The 11,598-nt window shown below is 46.4% G+C and overlaps 1 protein-coding gene across 1 annotated transcript in view; it reads left to right on the forward strand.

The window, feature by feature from the left end:
* Window positions 1–7,074, forward strand: part of Slc1a1 (solute carrier family 1 member 1) — a 74,916-nt gene extending 67,842 nt beyond the window's left edge. Inside the window, exons 11-12 of the mRNA XM_005352105.3 lie at window positions 2,478–2,612; window positions 4,614–7,074. Of these exons, the coding sequence (XP_005352162.1) occupies window positions 2,478–2,612; window positions 4,614–4,860 (382 nt within the window). The 3' untranslated portion in view covers window positions 4,861–7,074. The remainder of the gene's footprint in view (window positions 1–2,477; window positions 2,613–4,613) is intronic.
* Window positions 7,075–11,598: the final 4,524 nt, after the last annotated feature.

Here is an 11,598-nt window from a genome sequence, read left to right on the forward strand (position 1 = left end):
CACCACCACCACCACCACCACCACCACCACCACCACCACCACCACCACCACACAAAGAGACAGGCTCCCCCCAGTAGGAGAGAGGATCCAGAAGTCAGAATCTGAGTTTTCCTAGCAGAGCCAAAACTTTCACCTGTTTGAGGGTGGGATTAGTTCCCTCTCTCCCTCAGGATTGGCTTGGTTTGGGCTGTTGCCATGGACTGGGTAATTCCAGACAAAGAAAGAAAAAGCTGACTGGTTCCCACCATCAGAGTCCCTTCTTTTATTTAAAAGTCAATAGCAGATGTCCCTTCCTGCAGCACAGACATCAAGTCTTTTTCTTAAAGAGGGAGAAGGGAGCCAGTCATTTTAAATGTTTATGGGAAAGCACATTTGTAGCACCTTAATCAACCCAGCGCTTTGCTGCCTGCCCGCCAGGCAGCTTTCTGGACTCCTGGTCCCTCAGGATGCTCAACCAGCCCTGAGTAGTGCCTGCTGCACTCAGAGTGCCACGTGTACTGATTCTAGCAGAAAAGCAAAAGTATTTTCAGTTCGCTGCCCAGGTACCATCCTGATCATTACAGAGCTTCGTCTACATAAAAGCCCTGCAGACATCCAACCTCCCAAATCCAGGCAAGGAATTGAGATTCAGAGAAACCCCTTGCTGAAGAAAATGCTCATCATAAATGGGCCGAACCAGGAACGTAGCCAGCTGTGTCTAACTCTGAAACCTATATCCACACTATGTCACAGCCCAGCGCCAGTCCCACTGCGTCTGCATGCTAGGAGAGAACCTTGTATGTCAGAAGCTGAAAAGCCTTTTGCTGAGGCAGGATATGTCGGATCAGATGAATAGGTTTTCATATATTTCCCCTTATCTGAAGATCCAATGTTCTGAAGGTCACATCAAAGGCCGTCAAATGACAGAAGTTTTGTGAGCAAGGTCAAGACTCAAGGGCAGGCTGAATGGATTCTGAAGCCCAGCTTGAAGCTTGTAAGGACATGGCTAACCATGACATGTTGAGGCTCCCAGTGGGGATCAATGAGCCTGAGCACTTATCTATTCTGACAAAGAAAACTCACTGATGCATTGTTTAATTTTTTTTCACCCAGCATTGAAATAAAGTTGGATTTTCCAAAGAGGACTTAGGAAGGACAGCCCTGATGGATGATGTAAGCCTAAAACTCGTAGAGAATTTGGTACAGCTCTAAAACTCTTTTAAGTTACTGTAAACCGGTAGCCATGGCCACTAAAGGAACACATACTTGGCAAAAATCCTGGCTAGCATTTGGCCAGTGAGCAGCCTCTAGAACACAGCACCAGGCAGATGAACGGGCAGCAGAATCTGTTTTCTGAGAATTCGGAGACCTTTGGGAGCCAGAGGGAAATGTATTCGCCACTAGATCCAGGCTTCAGCTAGTTGAAGATCACTAGTTTTCAGCCCACCCGCATCCGGGAATGGCACTTTAGCCTGAGGGTGAGGTCACAGTTCCAGAAACCACTGTGGTGGTCCCTGCCTGCTCATTCAGTTCAAAGTCCTTTGGGGGGCCCTGTGAGCCTTCATTTCTCCAGAATGACCCAATTAAAATAAACATACTGCTGGTGAGAGACTGCACATTGCCAGGAGAAAAAAATCCCTGTGCCTTATTCTGTGTGCTCAGGGGAGAGCTTGTCCGATACGTGGTAAGGAAGCTTCTCCGGGCTACCTACGCTGGAGTCCAGAGTCCTCCTTTTGCACAAAGTGCATCTGCTGGAATGTCTTCAGGAATGTTTGTACCTTGGATGGAGTCACACAGTGTCTCAATTCAATGCCCAGAGCAGGTGTTCTTGGAGAAGGCGAGAGTCTTGTGGTATCGGAAAATTACATAAAAGCTGCTTAACCACGGCTCTACCTTCTACCGTCACCTCAGACATCCTTGACCATCAGATACTCCAGGGTCCCTCCACTCCCCTTTCCAGGCAGCAGAAGTCCCTGGCACATACTGAGGGTTCTGTAAATGATTGAGCAGTAGAGACTGGAGGAGGAAGGCCACCAGTGAGAGGGATCTGACGCTCAGGATGGGGGCATTGGATAGGTAGATAAAGCCTTGCACAAAAGCTCCTGAGGGTAAATTCCGACTACCCTGAGTAAGTCTGCTGCGGTTTTGATGTCACTGGCTGTGATTCTATACTTCCTTGCTTTAGGGTGATCTGCCAGATGTTCTCCTGCTGCCGTGACATCCTGCTCCTCTGAAGCCCCAGCAGCTCCCATCATATGATATATATGTATATATGTGTGTGTTTTATATATATTATATATATTGATAATATATATATATGATGGATGGATTGTAGGCAGATTAATAGATACACATGAGTCAGAACTGGTTAACAAATAAGTGGTAGCTGTCCACTATAGGAGCAGAACAGTAACAGCCACGAAGCCGGTTTCAGGCCTGAGGCCTTGCTGGGAGAAAGAGAGATCTAACCCTTTCCTGCCATTGTGTTTTGGCTGCAGTATCACAGCTACCGCTGCCAGCATTGGAGCTGCTGGCGTGCCCCAGGCTGGCATGGTGACCATGGTGATCGTGCTGAGTGCGGTAGGCCTACCTGCTGAGGATGTCACCCTCATCATCGCTGTGGACTGGCTCCTGTGAGTTGGACTGAATACCCTTGCCTCGGCTGGTTGGGCCGGCAGCTTCCTAGCCACGCAGATACTTTGTTGCGCCCGGCATTTCTCCTGACATTGCCTAATGAGCCGCTTTCATTTCCTTTTGGTGAAACCATCTGATAAAATGCTTAAACTTAACTCTTCACCACTTCGGAAAGGTTCTCAAAAGCCAGTGAGCTCCATCAGTTCATGGTGTATCTGGTGACACTTAAGGTTAGGAGACGAGCTTAAATACGAGACAATATAGTGAAGGGGCGGGGCGAGCCCCCATAGCCATCCCACGTATCCAGCCCCAAGTAAACACGGCACCATCTGCTTCAAAATCCCTGCACCTGTCCTGGCATCTTGGAATCCTCTGGGCTGGTGACAAGAGCAAAAGTTTAGCATATGCCTCTGTTTAAATCCTCACCGGGTATCTTACTAGGTTTGGGATCTTGAGCATGATCTTTAACCCCTCTGAGGCCCAACTGCATTGTTTATGAGAAAAGTTATGCCTACTTCAGTTGGCTTGTTGTAGAGACCAAATGGGTTCATATAAGCCGAGTATCTGGAGGTATGCCTGGCAGTTCAGTAAAGGTTTAACATAGGAAAGTTCTACTATGATGGCAACGAGTCACACCACTTAGGCACAGACAGCTCTCTCCTGTCTCATACACACATACCCCATCCACGGAGTATCTGGGTGAAAATATGCCTCCTTGATGCCCAAAATTGAAAGTGGAGCAGCCTGGTCCCTGGCTTTGTTTTCGATACATCTGCTTTCCAGTACCAAGGTGTGGCTCTGCTGTGGCCATTTGAGTAAGTATAGCTCCATATTAAGCCTTGTTTCAGATTAGAGAGCACCAGGGTTGTACAGTTTTATAGGAGCTAAGATTGGAGAAAGGAAAGCAGTCATGCTGTGGAGGTTCCAAGCTTGTAACTGGCCTGGAAGCTGTGACCACTGCACAGAAATGGGCATCTCAGGTAAAGGAAGAAACTGGGCTGACCTGAACCCTTGGCTTTTCCTAGAATCAGTGACTCTTACTACCAGGATAAGAGGAAGCTCCAGACTACAGGATGTAGGGACGCTGGACCAGTAGCCTGTGACACTGTGCCTCTTGGAAGGGCATCCTTCTGAGGATGCAGTCATTGTTCTCATGGTGTCACCTCACGAGTGTGCCCATGGTCACAGTCCCCATGCCAGATACTCAGTATCAAAATGGGCACTTCCTCTGTAGGCCTTCGCTATAGGCTTCCCTGCTACTGGCCTCTTCTCTGGTCTACTAGGGATTAAGACAAATGGAGGGTACATCAGAGAGGAATCTATTTCTGGACTGGCTTATATATTTTGTTCTGTCCTCATCCCAGCCATCTGAAGCTGGCCTCTAGAACTGTGAGGTCTGGGTGAATGAGATGGTATTGGATTTGTCCACTGCAAAACCACCGTTGACATAGGACTTCTTGGTGTCTGAGTCTTCGTTATCGAGGCCATGTTCTTCCACGTCTTTGCTGGGTTGTTCATGGAGTGACCTTATTTGGTAAAGATAGGAGTACACCAGGGACACCTGAGGCCCACATATTTGATACCATACACCCCAACCAAATATTTGGAGAGAGAGCCCATAATTCCAGTGCATGATACCAAGGAGAGCCACAAAACAGAAGTCAGAGCTCAAAGCCTTACTGAGTTCTGAGTCATCCTTGGTGTCCTCCGTGTATCTCTGGAGACCCCATTCTTATTTGGGAAGAAAGGAGGGAATTTCTGGAAACTGAGAGGTCATTGCTACTGTCTGGGAGCATGGACCAAGTAGAGCCCATTTTCTAATTCTGTTCCTTTGGGAGCCACCTCTGCCCCAGGCTAGTGAGGCATTTGGCCAGCCAGGAGGACAGTATTCTGCATTGCCTTAAATCTTAACTGAACTCATCAGAACCTTTTCTTTCTCCATACATCAGTGAAGAAAGATGAAATCTGGGCCCATTCTGACTCTCCTGTCTCTTTGCCAGGGACCGGTTCAGGACTATGGTGAATGTTCTGGGTGATGCATTTGGAACTGGCATCGTGGAGAAGCTCTCCAAGAAGGAGCTGGAGCAGATGGATGTTTCATCTGAAGTCAACATCGTAAACCCCTTCGCCTTGGAATCCTCCATCCTCGATAACGAAGACTCAGACACCAAGAAGTCCTATGTCAACGGTGGTTTTGCAGTGGACAAATCCGATACCATCTCATTCACCCAGACCTCACAGTTCTAGAGGCCAGCTTCAGATGGCTGGGATGAGGACAGACACCTCCACGGGAGCCACCTCTTAGCAAACTCCAACATCAAGGAATGAGAGAAACACTAAGAGTCAACTGTACATTTAGTTTGATAAACAGACCTCCAGATTATTTTCTATATTTGGCATTTAGAGCCTTTGTTCTCTGGGTTTGGGGACTTGGGGGGGTAGAATGAAAGGAAATGAAGAAGATTGTGTTATCTGGATTTTCTAATTCTATAAAACAAAGTTTGGAAGTATATGAAGTAGTTAACGGTTGGCACTAGGTAATGGACCTGGAAGAGAAATTGCTTTCTCGTACATAGACCGGTGTTTGGGGTTTTTAAACAATATTATTATTGGCTACAAATTTTTACTCGGGCTTTCTATTGGTGTGACTTCCTCTGCCGTCTCACTTTTTATAGATTACGATGCATCTCAACAGACCCACCGAATTAAAGTGCCAAATTTTCCATTTTGACCTCATCTTCAGCCACTTTCAACCTACTCAAAAAAAAAAAAAAAAGGATCAGCATAGTTCTGCAATAATAGTTTTAAGATAGTTGTGGGATTTAGGGGAAGGGAGAGGGTTTTTTATTCCATGTACTGTATTGGGATGCTGGTAGCTGACTAGCCAGTGTTCAGTATAGAACTATATGTATATGTGTGTATATTTATTATTTTCATATAATTTGCAAGACAGAGATCAGTAATGAACTATCAATGTGAAATAAGATGTTCTCCTTGTACTTGAATCAAAACTGCAATTCCAAGCCAGGCAGCGTGGTACACACCTTTCATCCCAGCACGAGCGGATCTCTGTGAGTTCAAGGCCAGCCTGGCCCACAAAGAGAGTTCTAGGACAACCAGGACTGTTACGCAGAGAAACTCTGTCTCAAAAAAAAACAACCAACCAACCAACCAAACAAACAAACCCTGCAATTCCAGCTGAGGTGTACTTGGGAGTTCACCAGAACGTTGTCGGGAGCTCTGGGATGAGAACTCAAGCTGCTGGGTTACTAGGTTTCAGCCCTAAAACAGAAATGTATCATGGTGAAGCTCTATGGTGGCACAGCCCATCATTTACAACTTCCCGGTTCAAGCTCCCTCAGGGGGGAGGCAGCCCCTGTAGGCACTGAATAAATCCATTGACGAAGGCAGCTCTCCCAAAGGCTGGATGTGCCCAGATCCAAACAGAAGGCTTCAAGGCTTCCTTCTTCAAGTACACTCAGGCCCACTTCACAAGGCTGCCACCTCACTGCCCTTGGTTCTCTCTGCCGACCAGGGCAGAAACAATGGCCAGCCATCACCCAAGTTGTGTTTCAAAATGGGCTGCCTAAGTGGAATAAGTCACGTTGTGTATATATATTACTGTTTGGTTTTTTTGAGACAGGGTCTCTACATAGGACTGGCTGTCATGGAACTCGCGATGTAGACTAGGTTGGCCCAACTCATGGAGATCCTCCTGCCTCTGCCTCCCTAGTAGGGGGCTGAAAGGTGTGTGCCATCATGCCCAGCTCTATATGTATTCTTACAGAATAAACCCAGGCCATGAGCTACTGGTACCAGTGGTTCAGGGAAAACACTTCCATTTCCTTCTGCCTCCTCCTTCGGAAAGGATCGTTCAGAGAATCTTGGCCTTGCTGCTTCGAATCCTCTGCTTGTCTTTCTCCTGCTCATTTCTGAAGATAGCTTATTAAAAGTCTACACTTCTGCCCCCATCTTGTAAATAAAGCTCAACAAAAACTTGTAGTTCACATGGAGATAGATTCTTATCAACAGTGTTTCAGTAGTATCATTAGCCACCTTAAACCTGTGCTTTTATATTTACGAAGTCAGAAATTGTGCCAAAGATAGCAAGGGGGGGGGTCAATGAATGCTCAGTGTTGGCCACTTGCACCTGAAAGCTACCAGAAAATGACACTAAATTACCTGCTAAACAACATCACAGTGGCCAGTGGCTCTGAAATTGGAAGTACAAATGTCGGTATTCTTTATAGGACGTAAATCTAAATGAAGTTGAATGAATACTTTATTTAGGAGTTAATGGCTCTTATCCGGTGGCCCTCATTAGTGACACTAGAGTTGGCAGAGCTGTTCCCAAATTCACTGGGGTCACCCTTGTAACAAGCCACTTAACACGCTGTGCTCATGAAAGAGGACATGTTCCGTTTCCTTCTCAATAAACATTTCTCACACTTTGTCCCCTTATCTTCCGGCCTCTTATCTAGTCTTTCATTTACCTGGGTAGGTGTGGGAAGGGGAAATGCCGGCTAATGCAAGAAGCTCTATCGTTATTGGCTTTAAGAGCACAGAAGATTGGTTTGAAAACCTTTTATCACCTGAGCATGACAGGTCAGGACTTGAGGAAAACATACTGATCCTTCGTGCTTACCAGTGAGGATTACAAGGCTGAAAGGCAGGCCCATTATGACAGTTGAGCTCATATTTTGTGGGCTAAAATGAAAATAGAAATTTGCTACAAACTGCTATCCTGGAAGACAGCCAGCCGTATCTCAAAGAGCATGATGACTTGGTTTACTGAAGAGCCAGTCCTGCCCTCTGAGATGGGATTACCAGTGACGAGTGGCGGGATTTGAAGTGCCCTTGAATGGGATGGAATGCTCCTACCTCAGTACCCCAGTTATGAGCAAGTTCTGCAGAACAGGACTCATTTGTGTGACAGATGTCAAAGGAATAGACAGATTCCTGGGCCCCACTGAAGAAGCACAGCGTAAGAATGCCAGTTGCTTTAGGCACAGGAATATAGGGCAGAGTCTTGAGTACAGCATGGGGCTGGAGACATTCCCAACAGCACAGCTCCTTAGAACAAAGTTTGGGATAGCTGGTACAGCTGAGCCGAGGCCCAGCACATGATGTGAGCCGTCTCCCAAAAGAGAGTGTCATTACCAATACCAATGGATGGCTTTAATTTTCTGTAAGCTCTCTGGGCTATTAAAAATCCACCTCTGCTCTTAGGTCACCATGGGAAATAGTGTGACCTGCTCAGCGGGAGAGGGGACAGAAGGAATGGTGGCTTTGCAGGTGGTTAAGAACCCTCCCTCTGTGGCAGAATATCCACACTGACATTCTGCAACTCGTAATTGCACAGCAAGAAAGCACAAGAGACACATAACTGGTGGGTGTCGGGGGCTATTTGTACACTGTGTGAAGAAGTATTGCTGTAATTGGTTAAATAAAGAGTTGAATGGCCAGTAACTAAGCAGGAGGCATAGGCAGGCCTTCCGACAGAGAGAGGAAATAGGAGATAATCCAGGCACATGGGAGACCTCAGAGAAAGAGAAAAAAAAAAATAGGAGGTACAAGATGGAAGAGAGGTAACGCCACGTGATAGAATGTAGATTAATATAAGTGGGTTAATTAAGTTATAAGAGCTAGTGACAAGCCTAAGCTATAGGCCAAGCTTTCATAATTATTATGTCTCTGTGTCGTTACTTGGGAACTAGCTGGTGGGACAGAAAAAGACTCGTTACAGGTGGGCACACAACTCTAGTACCCTCCCACCTTGGTGATCCTTTCTAGTAATCCAAGATGCTAGCCCTCTCCAAACAAACAAACAAATTCAGCACAAAAGATTAAGACAATTTCCCAAGGTCACATAAGGAACAGAGGTGGGGCAGATGATTCATTTTAACTTAAGTCTTGGATGACCCAGGTATTTCAAGACATTTAAGAACCATTGTCGAGATCTGCTTTATAGCATAATGTCTGTAATTAAAAATATTGCATTGCAATATTTACAGTTCTGCTAAGAGGGTTCTTAGCATGGAAGAAAGGAGGGAGGGAGAGGAAGGGAGGGAGGGGGAGGGAAGAGGAAAGGGAAGCTTGCTTTGGAGATGGTGACAGGGACACCTGTACAGGTGTATAACCTGAAGTTCTACACATTGAATAGTTACCGTTTTCTGCATGACAATCATGCCTGAATAAAGTGATTTAAATACATTAATAAGAGCCTTTCTAACACCAAGTATTTTACATGTCTTTTTTTTTTTTTAACATTCCTATTGCCATTTTCCAAACCAGGAAATTGGCCTACCGAAGGTAGTCGCCCAAGTTTGCCCCTCTAGGATACACCCATGATTCCAAGTCTTCTCCCAGCTATCCATTTACAAAGCTTCAAGATGCCCGCAAAGCCGAGGCCGGCTGCGGGACAGCATCCAGCTTCTTCTTTCAGTGTTGTTTGTGCATTCTAATGTCATTTAATTTGCTCCAAACAAATTTCCTTATTCAAATCTTCCATCCCCGCTTTCCCATTCTGGCTGTGGGTAATTTATGTATCATGGCCTCCTTTCCTTATGGCTGACTTGATGTCATCAATACCATATCCCTCCACCCGAATCCCCTTTAGGTCATTCAATCAAATTTATACAGAAGGATTATCTGTTACAAAATCAGAGACGGGCAGGCAGATACCAGAACAGAAACTGGAGCCTGGTTCCTTTTTTTTTCTTTTCTTCCACACTTCTTCTGTGTTTCCTCCCACTGGTTAAAGCCCGAATCCCCTGCAGTCTGCCTCACATCCACACGGCTCTCCTAAACCTCCAAGGTAACCAGGGCCCTGTTAGCAAAATCCAAGCAGGTGCTTGCCCAGTCATCAGCCTTCGGCCTCGTCTTCTACAATACTCATCACCACTGATGAGCCTATGTCTGTCTAGCTCGCTGTCCCCCTCCTCCGCATTTCCTGACACCTTCCTTCCTAAGCTTCCCTCCTTCTGCTTTTGATTTATGGTCTCCGCTTCTACCAAATGCATCGGGCCCTTGAATACCGAGGGCTGAGCGAACAAGCTCTGTATCATTCTGGTGTCTCTCTATGCCATTCCCCCAGAAAGCTGTCCCCCCACCCCTGCCCTCACACTCCTCAGCTGACGACCAAGACTCTATGACCACGTGATGTAAGCAGCTGCCGCCTGCCCTGGCCTCACAGCCAAACTTCAGATCCCATTTCCAACCTCTACTGGGTTTTGAAACTGAACTTATTCCACACCAACCTCAGGACCTTTTCCAGAAGTCTCTCCTGAACCATCCCCCCGCCCCCGTCATAGGGTGGTGATGGGTCTTCCTGCCTTTGACGTCAACAGACCTGAGTTGTACACCTCTGTGTTAGCACAGTCATTTGAGTCCTGCTGCTGTGGGCTTCAGTGGGAGCCCGTGGGTGGACCATGTTGATTCTGAAGTAGCTGCCCAAGATTTTTGCCCTTTAGACATGAATAGTAGAACCTGAAAATACTCTAAATCCTGTTTACAACAACAAAACCTTTATAATGAGAATGCGATTCAAAAAAATTAAAAAAAAAAAAAAGGCCAGCCCTCCAGGGCATATGAACCCTGTTCTCTTCTCAGTACCCCGCCCTGAGTATTCTGAGTATTTCTTATTCTAGCTTCCCTGCTGAAAGAGAGACTATAAAAAGGAAAAGAAAAAAATCCTTTTCCAAAAGACTTTACTTGACCTCCTAGTCGCTGAGTGCATCTTGCCTCACACCTTACGGAGAACAGAGAGTTAGGAGATGAAGGAGCCCGTGTCCTGAGATCTACCGACAACGGGCTGGTCTCCTGGCCAGTGCTTCGCTCCTATTACACACTTCACTCTTGCCTTACAGTCCAGCCAGGGCCACCAGCCCCACTGTTCCCTTGGAGAATTCGGATCTGGGCCCCCACCACACACCCATATGCTTTGAAACACCACTAAGATAATTTGCCTCTTGATTTCCTCCCATCCCCAAGCTTAACCAGCCACTTCCAAACTCGCAGCAAGCTCATTAGAAAGTACTTGACTTTTTCACCCCTAAACCTTAGTGCCCAAGGCACCACGTCTAAAGTCTTTAGGGCTAATATCGAAGACACATTAGAAAGTGCCCCCAGGGGACAATTTCTCCTCCATACACAGGTGATTTTCCTCTACAAATGCCTTCTCCCTAATTTCTTTCTGATATGCCCAGTGTTTCTTACCTCCTAGAACACAGAGAAATAACAGCATTTTGTCACATGCTCAGATATTGCATTGTTTTATTAAGTTAATATGAAACCTGGTTAAAAAGCAATGCAATTGAGTGTACAAGCCTCACTTCAATCGATGTCATTATTTTCTACTACTAAGTGCCACCATGTAGTCTTCTGTTGTTTTAGATTTGTATTTGGAGAATCTGAGTAACTCACGGGAGTCTGGAGGGGGTGTTACTTGATCCATCTCACTCCAGTTCCTAGCCACCATTATTTCAAACCCCCTGTGGTTGACAGTCACAAATCCACCCACAGAGCTTGCAATGCTTTCTGAGAAGCACACTTAGAACATCTTGTTCCCTAGTAAGGATGGAAACTCCAATAGGGGACCTGTCGTATCTTGCACCCTAACTTGACCTCTCCCCACCCCCCCCCCTCACAGGGCTGAGTTCTCTACTGAGCACAGTGTAGGAACCTTTTTCCACTTGGTTCATGAAAAGTGGTGGATCCCCACAAGGCTGTGGAAGGGGGTCGGTTGTCAGGGCTCAGACACTGCCTGACACAGTGCACAGAGGATGCCATCGAATGCCTGGGTCGAACTTCCCTTACGCAAAGTCAAACGATCTTCCAGGACGAGTTTCCCCCGTGAGTCAAGCCCTGCCACCAATAGCACCTAGCGCTTACATTCTGTCCCTGGAAGTCAGCCCACTAAAACAGGTGTGATATTTATCGCAGTTCAGAACAGTGATCTAAGTGTCAGTTCCTGAAGGAAAAGGA

The sequence above is a fragment of the Microtus ochrogaster genome, chromosome 8 (assembly GCF_000317375.1).
Source record: "Microtus ochrogaster isolate Prairie Vole_2 chromosome 8, MicOch1.0, whole genome shotgun sequence".
In the NCBI taxonomy this organism is placed as follows: Eukaryota; Metazoa; Chordata; class Mammalia; order Rodentia; family Cricetidae; genus Microtus; species Microtus ochrogaster.